General features: G+C 41.5%; 1 protein-coding gene and 1 long non-coding RNA gene across 9 annotated transcripts in view; one reads left to right on the top strand and one right to left on the bottom strand.

Annotated features, from left to right (window-relative positions):
* Window positions 1-25,016, bottom strand: part of RERE (arginine-glutamic acid dipeptide repeats) — a 257,381-nt gene that overhangs the window by 45,019 nt on the left and 187,346 nt on the right. For all 8 annotated transcript variants that reach the window (XM_069782594.1, XM_069782595.1, XM_069782588.1 and 5 more), the window contains one exon: window positions 9,834-9,914. In XM_069782594.1, coding sequence (XP_069638695.1) covers window positions 9,834-9,914 — 81 coding nt within the window. The remainder of the gene's footprint in view (window positions 1-9,833; window positions 9,915-25,016) is intronic.
* LOC138685203 (uncharacterized) lies at window positions 10,428-24,739 on the top strand. The gene is made up of 4 exons (XR_011324484.1): window positions 10,428-10,564; window positions 16,629-16,737; window positions 18,319-18,437; window positions 24,581-24,739. It is a non-coding gene; the product is annotated as an uncharacterized lncRNA (long non-coding RNA).

The raw sequence follows: 25,016 nt of genomic DNA, 5'->3' as shown, positions 1-25,016 counted from the left end.
AGAAAGGGGAAACAAAACAAAAGCAAACGTAGCACATTTCAGCTTCTGACATTAAATGTTTCTTAAAGTACAAGGCTTACAGAGACTGTGATATCCACAAACTGCCTTAGTTTCCCCTATGGTACAGCCCCTTTAAACAAAAGCCACTATTCTTACCCCCCCTTCTCAGTTTATTCCACAATCTCTGTAATTCCTGGGAGTTTTCCTTGGCAAGAAAAAACAAAACAAAAAAACAGTAATCAAGCACTGCTTCTTTTTTACAGCTGGTTTGAAACAAATGACAAAATGAGTGCATCTGTCTACTGAAGTTGTTATTGTCTTGTTCTCACAGTACAGTTATAGCAGCATATTACAGGATATTTAGGACTGAATAATGTATTTGGGGGCTGATTCTATGCCAAAAGAACACTGTAGATACCGTTCTCACAGTGCCATCTGGGGCAGGAAGCAACGATTAAGGCCAATGATCTGTTGTATAAGAAGAAAGTTAATTTCATGCTCAGGGTGGCAGGCAAGATGCATTAAAAGTATGGTTTACTCTCTGCCAACAGACTTTTCTTTTCTTTTTCCTGGTGCACCATCTTTTGCCCCCAAACTGCTTCTCTATTGAACCCCACACAACCTGGACAACAATTTTACGAATGTCTGTGTTAAGGAACTGAAAACTGCTTTGCACTACTAAGCACTCCAGATCACCCTGACTCTCCTGTAACGTGACTCTTTCAACAAGTCAAAGCTGTTTGTATTTATTTAATGCTTGAACTCAAAAATTCAAAGAAAACTGCTGCAATACCTTTTGAAATTGTAATCTCTCTCTCCCCCACACCGTAAATACACACATGAAACGGCACCACTTGGGACAACACCTAGGTAACATCCTCAGTTGCGTTAGCTACAACCTAGCTGCCCCCGCTCCATTTTTTTCCCCCTTAACGGTACATTTGTAATTAATCTTCATTATCCCTGACTAGGATAAGAAAGCAATGTGGGTGCTGAGGAGGAGAAAATCAAGTAGCGAGACAGAACGCTTGTTCCTCAAATGTGAGCAAGCCACCAGTGTGGCAAAAAGTATCTGTGAGCAGTCTGCACTGGCTTCCAGTGGATAGCTAAGGATAACATTTGGCCCAAATACAACCCCCCCCTGCAAAAAAAAAAAAAAAAAAAAAAAAAAAATCAAAAAACCAATTATGTATAGGCCATAAACATAAAAGTTTAAACACAGAAGTTGAATTAGCTGAAAAAACTGCTCGAGTTTCACTGCAGTTTGAATATCTCAGACTTGAGCAATTGCCATGAAAGTCGCCACTTGTGGAGACAAGTGGTTTGGTGGGCATCTCCCTCCCTTTCTAAAAACCCTTTTTGAAAAGAATTCCTTTGTCTGCTCCATACAGGAATTTTTAAAAGTTGGCACTCCCACTGCGTAGATCAGAAAGAGGAACCAACCATCACCAGGTAGACACCATCTGAAGCACATATTCAGCGCTGATAATGTTGCTCTTCCAAAGAGACTTGCATTGCGTTGTCCCCTTTGGTCCTGTGCCCCCCCGCCAAAAATACCATCTTAGAATGCCACGTACGTGCGTAACAGAAGTCTTTAACTTGCCATAAAACAAAGCTATTGATTCATGTATATCTTTCGTAGTTAAATCAAGTACTTGTAGGATGAGATTTGTGCAACACCGCTTTTACATCAATGCAACTATTATAGAGGACATCAAGGCTTATCTTCCTGCTTTGCCATAGAAGTCCTTGGTTTTCCTGAGCAAGTCACTAGGTTTGCTCCTGACTCAGCTCTTAACTTGTAAAAATTTCAATTCCATACCCAACAGTGCCCTACATCAGGTAGATGACTAAAGATCATGAAATCCTCAGCTGTGGGTCTGTGAGTTAGTACCACAGAGAAGATGACGTGGAGAGTATTTCTTTATTAAGTCATTTCAAAAAAATCAGACACCAGGCAGGATTATATAGATTAATTTCTTCAAGGAGTCGCCCAAATTTTATAACACTAGCACTGTTCTAGGACCGGATGTCCCACAAACGTCACTGTTGCTTATATGACTTTTTTATTTTTGCCTTTCTGAAAGCCATCTTCAAGTCTTAAAGAATATCTTCAGTCGCTAACTGGACGGGAAACAAAACACGAAAGGCTTTGGTACATGGTGTCCGTGGAAGAGAGTCTTGTCAGGATAGGACACTCAAACATGAAAACGAACGGCACAAATTCTCAAACAGATACCTGTTTTATGTACCTGAGATTCATAGGACCTTAGGATTGATGTCTGAGTATTTGATACAATCTGACAACTGCTACAAAAGAAGAAAAGCTATTATCTTTTCTCATAGGGAAAGAAAAACACAGAATAAAAAGTATACGTCTGTTGATGAACAAAAACATTCTAACCAGAGTCACAGGTACCCATAGATGCAAAAAAAGAGAATTCACAATAAGAAAACAAACAAAACAAAATGCCTTAGGATGGTGAATTATAAACAGAAGGTAAGGAAAATGCAGCGTAACAGAGCCACGAGGAGTCACAGAAGCATTGTGTTCTCTCAGTTGTTGAGGAAGACTCAGACAATATTGTATCAATTTCCCAAATCATCTTGGCTTCGGTCTTCAGCTACATACCTTTCACTACAAAGCAGAAATTGTCCTTTTTGGCTCTCTGACAGAACTCAATGCAATTGCCTAATGGCCCTCTTTTGCTTGTAACAATATTTTACCCCTACCCACCTCTAAACCTTCAGAGAAAAATAAACAATGAGTTTCAATCTCGTAATGTAAAATAATAAAAAAACCCCACCAGAGTGCGGAGTTGATTTATTACCCGTGCTAAACGCAATTCTAGAGACCAGTTGGCACAGTGAATACAACTTCAAATCAGAATTATGCTCTTCACCTACAAAGGTTTCTTAGTAAGAAACTCAAATAACCAGCCCAGTTTTTGAGCTGATGACATTGTAAATTACCTTTAGAATACAAAAGTAAAATAATACAACGGAAAATGAATTCTCTTATTCTCTTGAGAGAAAGCTTAAGAGATTTAAAACAAAAACAAAGCATGTTAGGTACTTTCCTTCTTGGGTTTTACTTGCTTCAGCTGAAATTGAGACACACAGATATGCGAAAGGGTATTTTGGTCTTTGGAAGATGTAACCATAGTCATTAATCAGATGACCACAGACTAGTGGCACTGGGCCCTGAAAGTGAACAGTCAATGTAAAAAGGCAGTTCACAGAGCAAGGATTTAAGAGCTAAGCAATATATACCTTCAGGATATGTTAAGTCAAAAGAAGAAACTCAGCAAACTGAAACAAAAGGAACACGCATGGTATATAAACCATGGAGCTGGAACCGTGGCCCAGGCTTGTCCAATGAAGCATACAGTCAGCAGCTCCACTCACCTGTAAGACTTGAAAACAGTTTTAGAGATGAAGATGACATGGTGTATACTAGAGTTAAACCTCTGTGTCTCTTCAAAGACGTTTCCAAACCTTCTGCTTTATTATCCAATAAAATGATGACATTTGCAATAGGTTTAACAGTTAAACTTTTAAGAACAAGCCAAATCACAGCAAACACATATACTGAATATCCCTTACAGATGATCTGGTCTTTGTAAACAGCTTTCAGCTCAGTGCCACCAAAATTTAGGAATATCTCCATCTGAGCTCAGCTCCTATGAGCTCAGCATTTCATTAAATTCTCTGGCTTACTTATTCTGCTCCTGGTGAGAAGCGTGAACTGAATTACTGTATGCCTCCTCAGTAGACTGCTTTACCTTAAAGCCAAACGAATTAATTTAGTGTTCTCTCTCAATCAGCTAAGATAGCCACACTCAAAAAAAAAAAAAAAAAAAAAAAAAAAAGAGAGAGAGAAAAAGGCAAAATGTTCCCCACAGAAGAGTTTGTTATGCAAATGAATCAATGGTTTCACTTACACAGGAAAAGCAACTAACTGATGCCTCTGCCCATTTTTCAAAATGGACTGAAGCCCAGTAGGATATCTGCTATGACTAAAGAAAAAAAGTCCTAGGCTATCATTTTTAAAATGTTGAAGCCTATAGTCCCTGTTTTAACAAGAACAAAAGCCTCCAACTGTAATATCCATGCAATGGAAGCACAAGCAGCAGTGAGCAGAGATGAAATGAAAAGAAGCAGTGGCTGTTTATGTTGGCAGTCGCTTCAAACTCTAATGGAAAATTTCAGCTCTGACTGCATCTAGGCTAGAACAAGTTATTAAGGAAAAAGGTTCAGCTTTCAAACAGAAAAGGCTTACATAGCTTGTCCCTTTCTGAATGCTCCTGCAGCAAAGACAAGTCAGGAAATAATATGCCTTGACTATGCAATGTATTAATATCCTATCATTAGGGGAATATACCATCAAATAAAATACATTTCCTTTGGGAAAGGAGAAGAGTGATAACGCCCATGCCACAGACACAAACTCAGCTATTGGTACAAATAAGTTATACCACTAAATGCAAAGATTAAAAAGCTAATGTAGGGCTAACTAATCACTTTACACTAACGGACCAAAATATATTCACCTAATTAGCCCTCTCTTTTGATCAAAGGAAAACTGCTATTTGAACAATTATGTTGAGGGAGAATGTTTACCTTTCATATGCTCACGAGAATTTTGCACAAATATTACTAAGGCTGTTTGTTGACATGAATAGTATACAGTTCGTCCTCAGAGAGGACAAACACCTTGCCAGCCTGCACATATGGTAACTGCGGTGACCTTTCAGCTACTACACATTTGCACTATATTTAAGAGCTACTCAGGAAGCCAGTATTGTATATTATGTAACACAAGATTAAGCATTAATGAGTCAAGAATAAAATTGTTTATCTAAACCCCAATCTAAAATTAAACAGAAGTTTATGCTGAGAGCTCACACTGCACTCATTTTTTCTCCTAACATTAACAGAGCACGGCTTATTTAGTCTCCGAGATAAGTCCCAACGGCATTTAATCTGGAGAGAAAGATTTTACTATCAGAAGAGAGACTATTTTTCCTGCAGAAGAAAGTGATGCATATTTAGTTCTTCTTACGCACATAAATACAGCACATTGCAGGTGTTTTGATCTAAGGAAAACGGTATTCATGACTTCTGTTTACACTGTGTTTTAAAGCTAAATACAGAAGCATCCACCCAGAGGCAAGACCTTTCGATTGCACTGTCGTCTCCTGCTAAGCAGCCAAACCAAAAATCACACACACCAAAGATACCTATGTGCTCAATAGGGAAATTCAAAACAGAATTAGACCAAAGTCTGCATGCCTCCACAAAGATTCACTGTCCCCTTTTCAGACTTCTCACTAAGCAAGCAGCTCTACAAGGCTCACTAAAGAGCTTCAGCCTGCCAGAAAAAAAGACAAGCAGACAGTTAGACCATCGTCACAACCACTGTACCATGAACCTTCCCTGAAGAACGCAGCAGGAGTCATTGGAGAACCTCAAAACATTCAGATAGGTGTCATCCCCAGTTTTAAGAACAGGTAGAAGAGGTCAAAATACTTCGGCCTATTCCCATGGAAGACACAGCGCTTCCAAAGCCTCAATTACGTTGCAGCATACGCCATGGCTATCTAATGATATAACACAACGTTATTCTTAAACCCATGTAAGGCTGCCAAAGGGACAATCACACACATTCCCCCCTCCGTCTCCAAGACGTTTGAGGTCTGCTGGTCAGACAACAAACCTGACATAAAGCAGGCTGCGTGAACTCCAGCCAGAGGAAAACAAATCTGTTCCTTCTGGGACCATGGCCTTAAATCATTCAGGCAAACTGAAACTGCACCCTAACCGAAGCTTACAGAAGTGTTTCTGAGTGACCAGCACAAGGGTGGGCTGCGTGGAACAGGACCCAGCTCTAAATCTGAGCAAGCTGACACCATGACTTGGCATCCTCCTCCTCCTGCTCTGACTGGACATTATTGCTCTGCACAAGCTCACGTTCATTCCATGTTTCTATTTACCTTTTGCATGTCACTAACACAGAGTTAAGCTATTTACAAGAACACAGTAAGTCGATCCCCGACCTCGTAGGCATTTTAAGTACATTTATCTCAGGCCTGTCACAATGCTGGTGCTTCTAAAACTCTCAAATTCAAGCAGCTCAGTGTAATTACCTAAAGAATTCAGAGCAGGAGAATTTTAAATACTTCGAAAATCCCATATTGTCACAAAGTTTTAGCAAATCATACGAAAACGGGGGGGGGGGGGGGGGGGGAAATTATCACACTTAAAGCCAAATCAGATACTTAAGAAGACTTGTTGCCAGCTGGGTACCTTGCATTCTCACAACATATGAATTTAAATGGAAGTTAATAATGAAAACCGTTCGTGTCACAAAGGCGCCTCCAAAATTTGTTTCTCGGCTTACCACGTAGAAGAATCAAAAGCGCTGCTAAGCACGAACCAAATGAGAGCAGGATACTTCACCAACTGTGCCATTCAACTATAACTAGGAAAAGACTACTGAGGACAAAGGGGAAAGGAAGAAAGATAGGTGGAAACAGAGGAGAAGATATATTGGAGACAGAGTTCAGCGGAAACCCAAGAGGTTTCAGAAGTTTTATTTAAGCTCATCTACATGAAGGCACCTTTTTTCTCCAGGGTATCAGAAGGTTAACACTGATGCAGCCTGAAAACTACTGGCTTTCCTCGATCCATTTCAGCATTCCCACTTCAGCAGAGGGCATGCTCAGATAAGAGCTGATTTTAGTTTCTCTATCTCTTGCTTAAAAAAGCTTGACGAGAGCTATTGACATTCACGCCCACTGGGAACCCCTCTCGGACATAAACTTTGAAGTAAACTGGAAATTCGAAATAAACTGGAAAAGTAAAGACCTAAACAAACATACAGCTTTGATATGCAGCAAATACTTCCCTTCATAAAGATTTTTTTTTCTTGCTGGTTATTCATGTAGAAGAAACAAACAAACAAAAAAGTTGAAAAACTATGTTAAACTAGTTAAAATACACACTGACAAATACAGGGTTTTCTTAAAAGATATTGTACATTATCTGTGGAGAGGAAAAAAAAAAAAGCAAAGGCACAACTCAAATAGGACATTCCTTAACATGCCTGTGAAAACTTATTACAGTATGGCCTAATTCTCATCTCTCACCACGGCCACTTTACACCTTCCAATATTATAAAAGAAATACAGTGTCATATTCACTGCTATATTCTGACTTCCTGTACAGCAGCCTCAGCTTGATTTAATATAAAATAGGCCTAGTCTCTACAATAATTTTGTATTTCTACCGTATTACTTATCTTCCAGTATTGTAATACTCCAACTGCAGGGCTTAAGACGATATTAGGAAGAGCTCTCCCCCAGTGAAAGCAGCATAAATATAAGTGTCTAGAAAAGGCATGCATTATACAAGAAGCATGATAATAAGGAGATTTAGCTTTAAGTGGGTTTTGCAGAGAGGCAAAAACCCTGGCTCCCCTCCCCACAGGCTTCAGTGACTGGTAAGGTAAACTCTAATAAATGAGAAACGTGCAGGATGTATTGACCTATAGCCTGGTTTCCATTTAGGGCAAGTCACTTCAAGAATGCCCCTGACTCATTTCCAAGTAGCTTTTGCAGAACCTGGGAGTTGCTGTAGTACTTCTGTGTTCATATAATAATCTTTCGAGTTTCACCTCATGTTAATATGGTGGCTAAACAGGAACACAACACCTTTTTTCTAGCCTTTCTGGAATTGCTAGAGGGTTACTTCACACTGCAGTAGAAAAATGGCAGGCTAAGTGTCTGAAATCATTCTGGCGATGAAAAAATACAGACAAATTAATTCCGCAGCCTTATAATTTACATTGTTCATTATTCCACTTTTAAGCAAGAAAAGCAAAACTGGATAGTCAAATATTATTTACTGCAGCCTTTATTCTGCATGTCTTACTACAGCAAAACTGCTGTAAATTTTGTCTGAAAAAGACTGGGAATTAAAAGAAAGCAGAAGTGAGACGTGTGGACAAAAATGGGAAACAGAGATTAAACAATCCGTTGTAGGTCAAAGGTTATTTGTACATCAGTTACCACTAGAGGCTAAAAAAGCCTGCTCAAAACCATCAACACACTGCTTCCCAGTTGCTCACACTTAATATTTAGTCTTCTCTATACTAAAAATTTAGACCTAACGAAACAAAAATGTAACACTTGAAAAATGATAGCTTATATAAAGTTTCACACCACCTGCAAACTTGCAAAACTTTTACAAAAAGCCTTAGGCCTGATATCCAAGTTCAAACGTAGAAGTCAAGTAGCACAAACACGGTCAGACACCTGCCCCCAACTCGCAGTTCTTTAGTTTTTCTATTCCCTTCTCCTGCAAACTGTTCTTCTCTATCACAGAGACATTTTATATTTAAAAGCATATTTCACAATTGCTGTAATTCAAAGTTTAGAAGAGGACTTTTGCCTCTCAGTAACTTTATCGTCAGCAGAATTCATTTCTAAAGTAAACACCAATTCGTTCTAAGTACATTGCTAGGAGATACTCCAAAGAAAAGAGGAAAGGACTGCTTGAGCTGACTATATGCTGGATTCATTAGATGTTGCTAAGAAGCATACTATTTCGGCATTCCTTCTAAGCTGTCATCTTTCCAACAGTGGGCCCTCATGCCTCAAAATCCAACAGAATACCGAAGCAAAGTCTACCTACACTTGATCAGTAATGAAGTTTTCACATCTTTCTCAACAGAATCAGTGAACGTATATATACCAACTGAGGCACTCCAGGAATCATTTCATCCTTCCCTTTCTACTTGACTTACACGGTGTTACCACCTATTTAACCAACAAAAGATTGCGATATCACAGCATCGTCTCACAAGAACATCTCAGAAGAGAATGGAAACATCCTACAGCACATGATAGGTTTTAAAATATTTTTACAATAACACTCTTCCCCACTGAACATCCAAATTCCACACACGCAAGTGTCTAAACAACCAGCTGTGCTTTAAATAAGTATTTTCCAGATCACTAACACACTACTAGAAAACAGTCTAACTCAATTTTCATCGAGTTATTTCCCTTCTAAATTCAGAACAAGTATGAAAACCGCTTTCCAAACCCACCCTCCCAGCAGTTAAATGACACCTGCAGAATAGAAACCGAAGCTTCTAGAGAAGCTTGGCAATTAGGACTAATGGAAAAGTAACTAGATTCCCAAGGCTTCCCAAACCCTCTTTCCTTTGCAGAAGTCAACCACTCCTCCCTGTCCATCTTCCTTCTAAGCACTTGCCAGGATTTTCAATAGAATGACAGTTATGTAAGCTTCATGAAGTTCAGTAGAGTAATAAGCTACAGATCAATTCAGAAACTGAAGTTCCACACTTGCTGTCCACATGTTTCAGGAACGTGAAGAGTTAAATGCAACCACCGAATCCTGCAGGTCACAGGAGCAGGCACATACCTCAGTCTTCCAGATTCAATTAGATTTTGTTTTGTTTTGGCTTTCTTTAATTACCCGCTGCCATTTGAGCCCAACTGGGTGACATAAATGTATTATCCCGTCGTAATGTCAGAATTTAAAATTAGATTTGGTCTCCAGAAATACACTTCATCCAACCTTAGCGGCTCCGTCCAGCAATGACGACTATTTTATGTAACGTCTTTCATACACTGAGACCTAAAAACTGCACTAAAAATTACAGCTACCTTCTCTGGCCGTGGATTTCTCTTCCATTTATCTGAAGAGAACTCAGCTCAGGGTGAAAAGGAAACAGTTTCGTAAGATCAAACACTGAAGCAGCAAGAGGAAAAGCAAATTACATAAAGTCCAAATGTACTTACAGTCTCCTTATTCGGAAGCAACTCCTTTCGGATCCTGAAGAAGTTCTTGCCGTACTGCCTCAACCCCTTAATAAAACGTTTCTGTGATAAAAGATAACAAGAACAGTATGTCAGCAGAAGGAGGGGAAAAAAAAATAACAAAAAAATCTTGTTAATCAGCACAACTGCCAAACAATGTTCTTAGCTTAAGGTCTGTCGATAGAAGGAAACGTCTACCTACACGGCAACCGAAACAGGCAGGGAAAAAAAGGCTTGGAAAAGATACCGAAAAATTCAAACCGCATTCCCTTCCATGTCAAACTTCCAACATTTGAAGCTTTAAAAAAGTCAGTACCACAGTCAGTTCTTTTCCAAAACGCCCCAAGTATTCTGCCGCACGGCTCTCTCGAAGTCTATTTTTCAACTCGGAAGCAGCAGGCGAAGGAAAATACGCAACGCTGATTCTCAGGGGAAAAAAGTGACTCTCCGGAGAAGGTGCCGCAGGGGTTAAAGAGTCCTTGCAGACGCCAACCCGCCGGATTCACCCTTCCTGATTTTTCGGCGGAATACACCCAAACGGCTTCCCGAGAAAGCCCTCCGACAGCGGAAAGCGGAGCCGCCGCCGCTCTCCCCCTTCCCCGTCCCCGCCGCGGCTCGCAGCGCTCCGCGGTCGCTCCTTCCTCCTCCTCCTCCTCCTCTTCCTCTCGCCCTGCAGCCGCCCGCCGGGGCCCGGGAGGAAGGGGAAGGCGCAGGTAGGGAGCGGCGATGGCGGGTGGCCGGGGCTGCGGCGCGGGGAGTGGAGGCGAGCGGAGGAGCCGAGAAGGGAGCGGAGCGGAGGGCCGGGCGGGAGGCGGCGGCCGCGGCCGCCCAGCATGTGATCGCGGCGGGGTTGGGCGGCGCGGCACCCGCGGGGCGCGCCGCAAAAGGCGGCCTGGATCGCCGCACCCCCCCTCCCTTCACTTCACCCCCTCCAGCCCCGGCCCGGCGGGGCCGCTGCCCCCCCCCCCCCCCGGGAAAGCCCCGCGAAATCAGCCGCCGGATTAACGCCCGCCCGTCCCGGGCTCTGCAACGGGCTGGCGTCTTTCCTCACCGCCCCCCCCCCCCCAGCCCCTCTGCCAGTTGCTGTATCTCGTCTGCCGCACCCCTCGGCTGCCCGGCTTCTACTCGGCGGTCCCCCCCCCCCCCCCCCCCTTCAGCTGCCCCTTGCACTCATGTTTCCCCCTCTGCAATGCCCCCCCCCGGCAAGATAACGCTTCAGCCTCCAGCTGCAAGCATCGCTCGCTCCCCTCCTCCTCCACCTCCTCCTCTCTTTCCGGGGCCAGCACCTTCATTTGGGGAATCTGGTGCAGGGTGCTATCCCCCCCCCTCGTCTCACCAACGTTTCACCCCCACGAATCGGTACCAGGAGATGAAGGCTTAAGCACGGAGTGCCTCTTTTTGGAAGGGCCAGGCCCGAGGACTTTTTTTTTTCCCCCCTATAATAAGCATACAGGTATTAACACTAGCAAATAACCAAATTCTGCCCAAAAAAAAAAAAAAAAAAAAAGGTTGTTGAGTATACAGGCCCTAACATTCTGGAGGGAGGAAGATGAGAATTAATAATTCCCTAAAAAGAAACATACCTCAAAAGTTGGCTTAATGCATTTTGGACCCCATCTTCTTGCAAACATCTACGTGAAGGAGGTGGGCAAGTGATTAGAGGCTTCCATGTTGTGAAGTGGATAAGGAATCCCAGAAAGGGTAATTTGCCACTAAAATAGTGCTCTGTACACCTCATGAGCTCCCACCACAACGGTGAATATGAGCGAGCAGTCTCTTTGGAACCTCATGCATATTATTTTCCAGATATGCTCCCACGGGGATCTATCCTTACCTAACCCTGACCCTCAAAACCAGCAAGACTGCTAGGGTTTGCCAAGAACATGCCTGGGGGCACAGAGACAAGAATTAACCACCAGTTGTGTATGCTCTGAGATTACAGTCCCTTCCAGTATATAATTTGCTCATACCCACCTGCTCCTCTTAAACCAGTGAACAGAGCAATCGGGAGTTTAAGAGTTCAGTGACCGAGGTGCTGGGGTTTCTGAACAAGGGAAGTTTTACTATGGCAAGGTACCAGCCCCCCCCCTTCACAGGCAGAAGTCACACATAGCTGCAGAGCAAGATACCAAGGCTGCCTACAGCATGTAACTGGTCACTAACGCGCATGCATACTTCCCACTTTTTACCGCATGAATGACAAGGAATTTTCATTACGCCGAGGGGAAGGCCGATCGCTCCCCTGGCACCACGCGCATACCTCTTCTGCCTCGTCCTTCTGGGCAAGACAAGATGGCAGCCGCAACAAGGCAAACAAACGTGCCCTCATACCACTCCCAACATCCCAAAGAGCAATATAATTCCTGTCTGCAGCTTATCACAAAGAACGAAAAGCAACTAAATGAAGAAACATTTAAAAACAGGCAATCCGAAGGGAACTCGGATCCTAAACGACGCAGCTCAGTTGCTGGCTTTGACGTCACTGCCTCGTGGACTGTATCAGAGGTACGATGCTTTTGCAGCATCGGTTAACAGAGCATATATAGGAAAAGGCAACATAAAAAGCTGTAGGGGAATAAGAAGAAACCAGAGCTGGAACACTCCAACCATGGATGAAAAAAGCACAGTGAAATACGAGAGCGCAATCTGGTCCACTGCATGAAATGAAAAGCCCCGATTCCCTGTTCCTCATTTTGCCAAAGACTTACGGTGGTGTATCTGAATTCTCAAGGGACCGTTTTATTTATTTTGTAAGATTCCTTTTAACCAAATTATTTCACATTTGTTTTGTGTTGTGATTCAACTCTGTATTAAAACAAGCCTATGACAAACTGTTTTCCTTTGAACTCATGAGATGTCAAAAATTCCTACTGGGAACGTAAGCCTAACATATAGCCTATCTGAATAACAGAAATTGAGGGAGCTTGAATTGCTGTTCCAAATATGAATGAAGTCAATCCTCCTGGCATTCTGAAGTTTTGGCCAATTACGCTGTCACCTTTATCGGTGTCATACAGAATTATCCCTAGGCTATTGAGGCAGTGCAAGATATCCAACTATAAAATAGTTCTGTGCCTCTATTGAAAGGCAAGAGAAAGCCACTTCTTAATACACAAAGAACAACAAAGCACACAAAAATTAGTTTCTGAAACTTAGACAGAAATTCTAAAGCTTAACAAAATTATCAAGGTTTTTTTAAAACATTTTCAGATTTTCCTTCCTATTCTAGTCTTCCATTAATTCAGGCATCATGTTCAGTTCTCTCTTAGGCTGCAGCAAGAAGTTACTTCTTTTCTCCAAGTCAAGCACAAGAGAGACCTCTAAATGGTTTTATATATTTAAAAGAACTAAATAGTTGCACACCAAATCAGAAGTGACCTGTTGCTCTCCAGCGCCTCATAAAACAGACTGCCTAACACAGTTTAAAATTTCTCTCCTCTGCACAAATGACATGCAGCAAATTTTATGTCTGCATTTTAATGGTGCAGGAGATGTTGCACTACTCGCAGAAGGCATCTGAAAATGACAGCTGCTGAATTAAAATAGTCTTACAATACAGGGCTGGTAGAACAATGAGGCTCAAACCTATGGATGCGTGAGAAAGAGAAGTTTTGATAAAAAGTGGAAGTGGCTCTAGGGCACAACGGTTTAGAAATCCAAGTTCTGTACTTTTAAAAATTAAGATAAACATTTCAATTTTACCACTTAGGTTTAACTTTAAAACATTATTTATGACAGAATTCTGTCAGCATTGTTGTTTGTACTGTTCACTGAAGACAAACTGTAGCACAATTAAAAAAACCGCTACGGATAATTATCGCTGCGAAGCGGCATTAGGACATCCCATGGCTTGCTAGGTCAGTCAATGTTGAGAGACAACGCAGTTATATTTTACAAAGTGGTTACCATGGCTATTGACCAGCCATAACACAAGATCTCCTAATATCATTTTATAATTTGAGCTTCCCCAATGAAATGTATTAGATTCTGCAGTATCCTGCTACAATGTGTAAACAGGGAGCTATAAATAACCCAGGAAGAACAAGGAACAAGCATGTTAATGTTTGCATATGTGTTACTTGCAGGTCCCATATTTTATCCCGAGAAACAAATATCATGACAAGATACACAAAGCCATTATGTTCTGACTAACAGAGCTCAGATGGCGTGTTTATCAATGTGATGATAATGCCATTGCAAAGCTGTAGTTAAGGTTATGCGTCAGGGTTTCTATTATCAAGAGATTACACAGCTTGGCAGGAAAAATTTGCTGCTGCACGCTGAAATTCAGCACCCCAGGTTTTAACTGTGAACTGAGGTTCCCGGTTCAGTTTTCTTCTTTACTGCAGAAATCTAAAATGAAGCTCTTTCTCAAAGCACGCAAGAATAACATCTGGTACAAAACCAACCTGTTTAATCAATTGAAGAATTTCAAACTGAAACCTCATGGGCTTCAGAAAGGCAGGACGACTCTGATAAAACTGTAAATTCATAACTGCTACTGATATGTCTCTTCTGGGCTGCTGCTTCAATAAGATTGAGATCAAATCTATTTTCTCTTAGAAAATCCATGTGCTATTTCATTCCCCTTCCCATGACTTCCACCTGGTTAATTAGTGAAGAGCATGTTGTAATGCAATATATTTACAAACACAGAGCCTTTTCTGTTGCTTCTTAATCCAGGAAATAAAGGCTTTTTTTCTCAGTCTTTCTAAAAAAAAAAATCTCCTCTTTAGACCAAGTCCAAGAACAGCAAGATCTTCTCTCAACCTTGTCCTTACTTAGGAGCGTATAAAAAAAGGAGGATTTTGCTATCATCAAAGCAGTAGGTACAGTGCATGGTTTGAAAGGCCCAAGGTTTTCTGGGCAGATGCCAATTGAAGTTTTTCACCATCTTCCATATTTAACAGGCCTTTTTAAGTTTTATAGTAAATACAGTAGGAAAATTTACGGGGTTTTAATAGTTAACAGCAAATAAATGCTAAATGCATAAAAGCATCTTTATTTCTTAAATTTCATGAGATGAAAAATTATGGCAGTCGTTCTGAAAAGAAAATGAGATCTGGTTCTATCTGCAAAACTTCTGTTAAATGTGCAGCACATTTATAGATTGCCCCAAATAATTTTTTGGCATGCAGACATTGTATATGCACACTAGCTGAATTTCAGTGCACAGAGTACATTTTATTAAAAGCTCGGCTGAGTTTTAACATTATATTTCACTTACGTGTGTACAGTGCAAATAAAGGCAACTGCTGATAACGTTAAGTGATACATACTGTCCTCTGGAAACAGAAGTACCCTGATAGTTTCCTTAAGATGATACAGTTTAGCCTAAAGATGTCAGATATCTCTTACAAAAACGTAACTTGTGTTTTTCACAATTTTTTTTCCACTAAACTATACCTGGCTGTAGCAGAAAATGATACCAGTATTTATTGTATCTTTATCTCAAAGGAATTCTATATGCTCAATAACAGACAGGACTAAGTACTACTCAGTAACTAATTCCATCAAGGGCAGAAAGAGCTACTTAAAGAAAATGCAGCTGTCACACATATCCAAGGTATTCTCAGGATCCACTGCAGACACCTACCATGCCCATTTAACTCTTTTCACAAGCTGCTTTGTTCCCTGAACGCTCTCTTGCCCAGAAAAAGTCCATCTCTCGGGGTGGGAAGCTGCAGTCAGATGGCTATGCCCTTGCTGGGCTCCATCCACTTCCAGCCCTGGCTGGCAGGCTTTCTCGCAGTCCTGCCTTCTCAAACAGCCCAGGCTGGGGACTGGCGGCTTTGGTTAAAGGTGGGGGAAAACGCTTTCGGGCACCGAGCCCAGGAAGGCTGCGCGATGGAGAAACAGGTGGAGAGATGGACAGACGTTCTGTCCGGTCAGAGAGAAAACAGGATAGTCAAAGACTTCCACAACACGATTTTTAAGAGGCACAAATTGCCGGCTAAAAAGGAGAGAAAGCTACAGAAGAGGAGAAAAGACCCTTTTCTAGGGGTACGGGAAAGGGCAGAAGGGAGAGACGTTCCACAGAAATTTCTTGGCCTAAGAACGCACATTCTCAGAGTAACTTGCCATGAACAAGGATTGGTCCGGAGGTAACAGAATATTCTAGGTTACAACAGTAGCATGTAGAATGAGGAACAAGCATGATGACTCAGTGAAGCTCACCCGAAACCTTTGTTTAAAAAACAAACAAAACAAAACAACAACAACAAAAAACAAACCCACCCCCAAAAAAACAGTCCACTGGAAAAGATGACCCATCAGGAAAAATCTGCGTTCAGGCCTCTGCTATGTTCCTTTAACATGCCCTGCTGCTGGGAGAACAGGATATGCTTCAGCCTCATCTGAACTTCGTTTTATTGTTTCCTGTCACTACTGGAACTGTGCTTAATGGTTTTTAAATTTAATTCTGAAGTAGCAAGCGATTTTACCCTTAGCATTAGATACTTGTGCTGTTGTGTGTTACATCAGTTAACGGCAAGCTTGCAAATATCACCTAGCTGGCAAGCTTGCATCATAGAAAGACACCATAAGCCTTCCCTAAATGTCTCTGCGTTTTGTTCCACCGACCTCGGCATCGTATCAGAGATGCGTGCAGATCTCGAGCATGCAAGCAGAAGTAGTAGATCTTTGCGGCAATATCTGTGTTCCCGCTGTTCCCTCAGTGTTATCTGCCTTCAGCCTACAACATCTGAGACGCTCTTAGGTTAAGTTTACTCCTCCGTCCCATCTCTAACCACAGCACTTCGTTGTCTACTCCTGCAGGAAGTAAGGCTGCCACCAGCTTGCAATTTAGAGTCTCCTCCTGAAGAGGCTGAAGCACAGGCCATCATTTGAAGGACCTTACTCCCTTCTCTGACACAACCCCGCAAAGGTACGAGGAATTGTTCACGCAGTCTGGCAACTGCTTGAAGACATCTGCAACCACTTACTACAAATCTCTGTCGCAGCAGCCCTCTGTTGTAGGGGAATGTCTGTGCTTTGATGGCCGCTGACACTATACACACCAGCTCTTTTATGATCTGTTTGGCTTGCAGAAAGTTTTAGAGTAACAGCAAGTAAAGATCTTTCACCGTACTCGGTGCACGGTACACTGCACCAGCTAGCTATGACAGTGAAGCACGAACAGTAATTAAATGCCAGCCAACCCCTTGCTGCTTAATTACAAACTCCAAATTTTAAGTAACCAATTTCGAGACAAGTTTGTTTGGGTTTTAGGTTGGTTTGTTCGCTTAGCAGTCCCCTTTCACAATGGTAAACAGGTAAATGTTTCTTAAATTGTGCCACAAACATGTTTCCAGACTTCCAGTCTAAGAGGGAAGGCACACATGCAGGTGATCATTTTGTAGAGGAAGACTGGAAGAGAATAATCATACACATGTATGTGAGTGTGTGTACAGATAACTTTTTTGGTTGAAAACATCCCTTACCTCCGAAATACACCTACTCGATTTGCTTCTTCACTCAGCAGATTGTGACTTCAGTTCAAAATATATATTAAAACCAAATTCGGCTTTCTTGTCATAGATAATGGTCTGTTTATTTTTCTTGTCAATTTTTAAAAATGAAATAATTCTATTGTGTCAAGACAAAACTGTCTTCTAACCTCTGCGGTATTTATTTTGAAAATAAAATTCTTTTTCACCAACTCCTCTTACTCAAAGATAGGGAAAAACAAAAATATTTTGATGGGATTCCTTAGACACCGATCTGTATTAAAAGGCATTAATGTTCTTATTGGATATTCAAAGCATCTCTTCAGAGTGCATTGCTGGTCTTCAACATGTGATAAAAATCTTACACTCCTTAGGCCATATGCCTGTAAGATCAAGTATCCTCTATAAACAAACTGACAAGAAATATATCAGCTGAAAGACTTAAAGGTGCCAAACAATTAGCTTTCCCTCCCAGTCGGATCGCTTGGTCTTCCTGAAAAATTATACTGAAAAATTAAGCCCTACCTCAAACCGTAAGGATTCAACACCAAAGCATTACACAGATGCAGAAAGGCACACAACATCCACCAGAGTCTGTGTTCCGTATATCCATAGCCATATACACAGACGGAAAGTCATTAAGCAGACTCCCTCAAGGGAATGCCAAAAGATCCTGAAATGATAATGAACCCCCTTCCATGGTGCTGCATTGTTAGCTTTTGTTTTGAACAATAGATCTCCCATGATACCTCTCGCTTGCTGAAAATATTGGTATTAAGTGAGCATGAGCACAGCTGTGTGTAAATTACATATATAAACAGATTAGATTTGTATATTTATACTGGATGCAAACACATTAATAGCACATTTGCATACACAGTTGGCTAAATGAGATTGCATGCAGAGCAGGATTACTAGTTACAAACACATTTATTTAGAATTTTCAATAAAGTATTTATACTGCCATTCAAGAGGTCAAAGTGGATTCATCTTCCTTTCTCTCCTCTTTGCCTTCTTAGAAACATGCAAAAAATGCTCTTGTCAACATGCTTCCCATGCATCGCCAATCCCTCATCACAACTATTCTGGAAAAGGACTCAAGCTAGCAGAAGAAACCGAACTGGAGTGCTTACTAAAGGTTATCCAAATTTCCTTCAGTTTAGTTTATTGAAGATGATGTTGGGGGAGAAGGGGGGGGTTGGGGGGAGATAGGAGTTCTACATTTGACCACAGCATGAACTACTACCTAAATGCCAGTTCATAAAACTCTTCTTTCCCTTCTCTGTTTAATGCCAGGGATCAATGCAAAAGTCTGTAAGAAAGGCAACATGATATCGAAGGTGACACAACAGCTCTCAGACATTTCCAAAGCTGGGGGAGAATTCGACCATTCCTTCACCCCGGGCTTTTGAGCTGTCAGGGCGCTGCTAACCTTATGTGCTAACCCCAGCTTTATTTTACCATCAGTATTTTAACGGAGCTATTTTTATAGAGAGAGATTTCAGGTTCACCCAAAGCAGTACACAAAGCTTTGATTCACTTCCTGCACCGTACCTGTTTCCGCGTGAGAGCCTAGATGAGAAAACAGAACGGGGGGGGGGGGGGGGGGGGAATCAATTATGTCTAAATGAAGAGCCTTTATTTTTGCTCTAATTGTGGCCTCTGATTATTGGCTCTGGGTGCTTTCACTGCACATCCCCAGATAACGCTCCCAAGCCAGCCGGTCGGTCTCTCTCGCCTTCGCGTTTCACGTCGGCTCCTGTGAAAAGGTCCGCTCCTGCCTCTTGGGTTCACCACGCTCGCAGCCCCACCGATAAATCATCTCCCAACCTGCTCTTGGAAATGCACTGGCCGTGGTACGATGGCTCCGGCCCGCGTTGCCAAGCAACTCGTGCGAGAGGGATGTCTGAGAACTGCTGACAAATAGCCAAGTGGCTGCAACAACAGGCTTCTCTCTGTCAAAAAACGTGTTTTGGGAGAAGTGCCTCCCCCCGCCTCCGCGCCGCGCGAACCACTGCGTGATTGTAAAATCAAAATCAAAAGGCTATTGTAATGAACACACACTTCCTGCTCAATTACTAATTGTTAAAAAGCTGCGGGGAGGCTGCGATCACACAGCGTATGGCAACAGAAATGTGATCCGGTAAACGAGATAAAGTCAACAGCACGCCAAGAAACCTGATCTAAGAACTGCCTGCAGTGGCACATCAGAAGCTGATGCACAGATCAAAAAAAGGCTGGATATTAAAGCAGCAGCAGGAGGAAAAACAAAAAAAAAAAAAAAAGAAAACCTGACTTTACTTTTCCTGAGCTCTAGAAGGGGTATTTGATAAACAACCTTAACTCTTTGGAAAAACAATTCGTGGATTATTACAAGCATTATTGTCCGTCGTAACGCTACTGCAGTTGCCTGGTCCCACATTTCAACGGAAAGATGAACAGGCAGGGACAGATGAGCACTCTTGTTTGAAGACTGCTCAGTTTGCAATTTACTTTCCTCCAGTAAAATAAGGGGTGGGAAGAGGAAGCATTCATTTTTCCAAAGCAGGTCTGCAGAACTCCCCCCATGGTGGCACTGCAACAGGGGCTCAACCTGCAGGAAGACCTTCCGAAGAGAGCAACAAGTCCTGAACCTCCAGAAGGCTGGAAAGGCACGATCCCTCAGGACGCTCCGTACCTCTCCTCTAAACAGCAGTGCAATACACAGGCAAGCATTTCCCTATTCTACTAGACATAATCATTTCCACCAGCAAGAAACTGGGTTGGCCAACTTGCCCACATGTATATTTAAATGCCCATGACAGACCTTCTGCCGGCAGACGTAAGGGTCCACCTATGCAGGCACGACAGGCAGATCCGGATCTGCGCAGCACTCCAGCTACTGGCAAAGCCTCCCCAAGACATTTGCTCTTTCGTGATCTTCAGAAAACAATCACGTTGCACACGTCCATAAACCAGGTTTCACACAGCGAGTCTTACACTATCCCCTTCTGCAGATACAAACCTTAAAAACCACCAAACTGGAGACTGCCTTCATTGACAAAAAAGAGGTTTCTATTTATGTCACATTACCTGTAAATTGTTGTCTCCTGTAATCAATAGTTTCTCAGTGCTGCAAATGAAGCTAAAATAATTTGAGTGTGTTTAAAAAAAAAAATATTTTTTTTTTTTAAAGATGCATTTTAAGAGTTAAAGAGAGCAAAGGTCTGGCACATTTGTGACCCAGAGAAGCAAAACAGTATGCTGCTGCCAAGAGACAACAGAAAGCTTTTGATTATACTTCAGATTGCCTTTTTCTGTACACAAAGAGATTAATTTCTGATTGTTATTTTAAAATGCTAATATACAAAAAGCCTTCTTATACATCAAAACTAAAGAGCAAGTAAAAAGAAGTTGGACAACACGTTCCTTCTTCAAGGACATACTTCCTTTCCCATATGACATCTGAAAGTATCTCCTTTTCATATAGGTTAGTAGTAGAAATCCAGCACTTCAACTGCAAACTTCAAGCTAAGAAAAAGCTATTTGCTTTTCATTCCTCAAGCTCATGCTCACCCAAACTTGATAGAAATGCATTTTCTAAAAACATAATTCATATGTTTTTTTGAACAGGATGAAATGAGTCGAAGTATAGGAACCAAAAGCAGAGATAAAAATACATATAAAGCAGCATATGTAATATGAACCAAAAGAGAAAAGCAGGACTTGTGGAATAGAAACAATGCCCTACTCTACCACCTCTCCTCCAAGGAATGGTTCTCATGCATCCATTTGGAATCTTAACCTTCCTTTTCCTCACATACTCTGAATCTCAAATACCTGTACCAAAAGCTGCAATGCCAGTGCATTCTTAAAGTTATGAATATTTCCTTGAATAAGGCCAACATCAGAATGTATGGCATCTTCCACAGGGCTGAAGACGTTCCTTATGTTTCCTCACCTTTACTGGGCAGAAACAAGCCAAGGACAATACCATATATTAGCCTCCCTCTGAATTTCATTCTCCTCATACTGTTTTGCTTAACAACAGGATTTTTACTCAACTTACAATACCGTAGGGAACACCACTCTGCCTACTAACACAAAGCAGATCTCCATTAAATCATCAATACTAAAATGCCCGTTCTAGGCAATAACATGGGTGGGTGAACACAGATATACACCAGCCCCCAACCCACGAGCTGTAGTTCAGCAAGATCAGACCACAAGGCTAATAACTAACGTGAGCGTTAACGCAAAATAAGCTTCCACTCGAGCTCTTTCCTTAAACATCAGAACGTGTCCATTTTCTCCGTCTTCTTCCCCAGAGAATTTTCTTTTTGTGACACAGATCATACAGAGTTCTGAAAAAACATGTCTGTTTACTCTAGTTTAAGACTATTATGGAAGCCTGAAGTTGTTCTCTTTCACTGTGACATTTTTTTGTCCTTTCAGTTTGTAACACTAAGCACAAAAAAAGTGGGAGTCAGACTACCTGAAATATACTGTATGAGCCTTTCAAGACTTGAATATAGTATTTCTAGTGGAAGTTCCCTATTGCAGAAATATTATTCCACTGGGATTTCAACCATTATTGTCAATTATTCTGGAGACTATTTCTGCCTTCAAACAGTGACTTTATGCAAATGACAGAAGGAAACAAATAAAACCACTTCAAGAGCTCCCATGCTTTAGAGCAATGAGCAAATCCAAGAATAATGAGACAAAATGGTGGCAAGAATCCCCAAGGAAATTATACATATGGAGAGGCAAGTATTTCTGTAGGTGACTTCATCAAGTGAATAATTAAACGGCAGGGCTGCTCATGGTAGCAATGCCCAGGTTCGAGCTCAAGCACTAAGATACAAATTCCAGTTTGTGACCCTTACTAAAATGACATAAGGCAACCTCTGCAAACTTCCTGAATTTCTCTCAGGATAAGTCTGTCACTGACTGCAGTGTAGCGAAGGCGTACCTGAGAGCACAAATCTGGGTATAAGAAATACTAGTGATGACAAAATCAATTTCCAGGCTGAGAGACATACCCTCAGTGAGAGACCTTTCCTATATCAAGCAGAATATGCGGGGGGAACGGTGCCAAATGTGAAAAAGTGACCCACAAATAAGAGAGAGAAGAAAAAAGATTTGAAAATGAAGGACCAGGAATGCATCTATAACAAAGGTGAACACTGACAAAGGCAACTTGAAAGGTAGATATCTAGGGGGAGGGAGGCAAGGGGGAAGTGGTGCTGAGACTACGGAATTACCTCCCCAGACACGTAGAACTGGACAATATCTTCCATAACAGATAAATGAAATATGCACCCTAATAAAACAGAGGTGCCCTCTTTCGCCTTCCCCAATTTGTAACAAATGGAAGGTTTGATTTGAGTGTTTGAAGTTATTCCAATGCAGTGGAGGGTAATATGCTGTGATGCTTATTTATTAGCTCCTCTAAATGCATAAGCCCCTGTCTGATCAATCTCCCCACGTAGCCTAAAAGCTATATAAATCTGAGCAGATACTATGAAAGGGGGGTGGGGGGGGGAAGAAGGAAAGGAACAAAAGAATAAGAAAAAACATGGTGGATCATGCACAAGTGGGTAGGGGAACAAGTGAGATAGCAAGAGGCCAGTAAAAGCTGAAGCAAAACCACAAACCCAGAAGCTACGTGCACTTTGTGTCTTTACCACAATACATTCAAAACCACAAGGCACATGAAAGTACGACAGCAGCATTAGACAAGGAGCACAAAGTAGTAGTTTTTAAATACACCCTCATGAGCACTGATCAACACAACACATCTTTTACACAATACTTAAACAAGGAGGAAGGAAGAGAAAGCCTAACCACATGCTCGTTGAAGAGAACCTTTGCAGGAGCACAGGCAGTATTTACGAGCTGTCCAGGGACTGCTGCGCTGGGGTTCACCTCTGTCGACTACGTAAACTTTTAAAAAAGGTTGAACGTGAAGTTACTCGGCTACTATGAAATGGAAAACGGTACTCTTCAAAGGTGGCATTTCCACACTCAAACTTAAGTTTCCTTCCGGATCATATGAAACCCCTCACGCCTGCTATGTAAGCAACATGGAGCCAGACTCAGAAACGAAGCCTTCTCAGCAGAAGCAGACTGCCTCAGGACTAGAAGGTACTGAGTATCTCTCTGGATCAAGTCCTTATTTGCTGTCAAATTCTTTTTATGGCAGTATAATCATTAGCTTTACTGGCACTGTTACCCTCGTAACTAATTAGGAATCTTGGATGGATGCAGAAAATGATTAATATTTAGTCACTATGCGCCTACTACAGAAGAAGCCTATTATCAAACAAGTGACACCTCCACAAACTTAAATTAAATAATGGCTCCCATAGAGGATTCAGAACCACTGACAGAATGGCAAGTGATTTAAGTAACATAAAGCTGAGCAACTGGTGATGGATCACAGTTTTTTCACTCGCTCTGTTACAGCCTGTAATAGAACAAATGATCATTTTTCAGCCTAATTGAATATGGCCGCCCCACTTATACACCAAAGGAGACAAAGCCATATAATTTGCTTCATTAAAATGCATTTTTATGTCATCTGAAAGATTTAAAAAAAAAAAAAACCACAACAGTGCTGTTGATAGGGAAGATTAGAAAAATAAAATTTATCATGCAAACAGAACTTGCAAATGAGGTATATTTTAGCATTCATACTGCTTATGCTTGTGCAAGAAAGATAAGTCCTGAGCGCTAAAAACATCCATATTGTGACAGTAATCAAAGTTTCTTAAATAAGAATTATGTCACTATACCAATTTGAAGAAGCACTTTGTCATCTTCTGCTGCAACGGCCACTGAGCCATACTAAATAATTCTCAGATAAGCGGTCAGGCAGAACCACAGAGAATCTAGTAACATTCGAAAAGTTTGGAAAAAATTTTTTTTCATAATTATTAGAAAAATCAAAATACCTGTTAAAAAAAAAAAAAAGAGTCTTTTCCAACATTAAAATCAAAGCTTCAAGCCAGAGTGCTGCATTTCAAATATAACCTTAATTAAACCAAATCTTTCCAAGGTGGCACGTTTTGGTACTCTCACCCTCCACAAGCCAGGTGGCAGACCTCGTTGTTTTTCCTCTCCTCCCTCCAATCCCCCCTTTAGCTTTCATTGCTTGGAGATGCTAGGGAGAGATCTGGGAAACTAGACAGTTATTTAAAATTAGTTACTGTTTGACACTGGAAAACAAATTTGTTTTCTTCCATATTCCTAGCTTGGCCAAGAAAGCAACACGGCCTCTCTGCTATTTCTCCACAGAGCGTCACTTATGCGAGCAAATGCTGCTCTGGCAACAAACATCTATTATCGACTGCTGCCACAGCACCAGAACACAGAACTTGGTTTGTTTGCCCTACCAAGCATGGAAGCATGGACTGAGCTCCATACTGGTTTCCGACTAAAATACTCTCACCTGTTTCCATCTCTGCTCATTCTGGAACCTCTTTGACATACACCCTCTACAGCTACAGTTTAGCCTTAGGATTCCCCTGATTTAGTCTGAGCTGACAGCCTCCATGTTCGAACACAATGAAAGTCAAGGCTAAGACAAAGAGATCCAAACTATCGGTAGGGGAAAAAAGACTTGCGGGGTGGGGGGAGAAATCAAGTGTCATCTTGCCAAGTTCGAGACAACACTGTTAATCTTGTCTCTGCACTTGCTTTGTTTTAGGGTTGTGGGTTTTTTTTTTTTATT

Source organism: Haliaeetus albicilla, chromosome 4 (genome assembly GCF_947461875.1).
Source record: "Haliaeetus albicilla chromosome 4, bHalAlb1.1, whole genome shotgun sequence".
Classification (NCBI taxonomy): domain Eukaryota; kingdom Metazoa; phylum Chordata; class Aves; order Accipitriformes; family Accipitridae; genus Haliaeetus; species Haliaeetus albicilla.
Note: the sequence above shows the minus strand (reverse complement) of the source record. Positions and strands in the feature narration are given on the sequence as shown.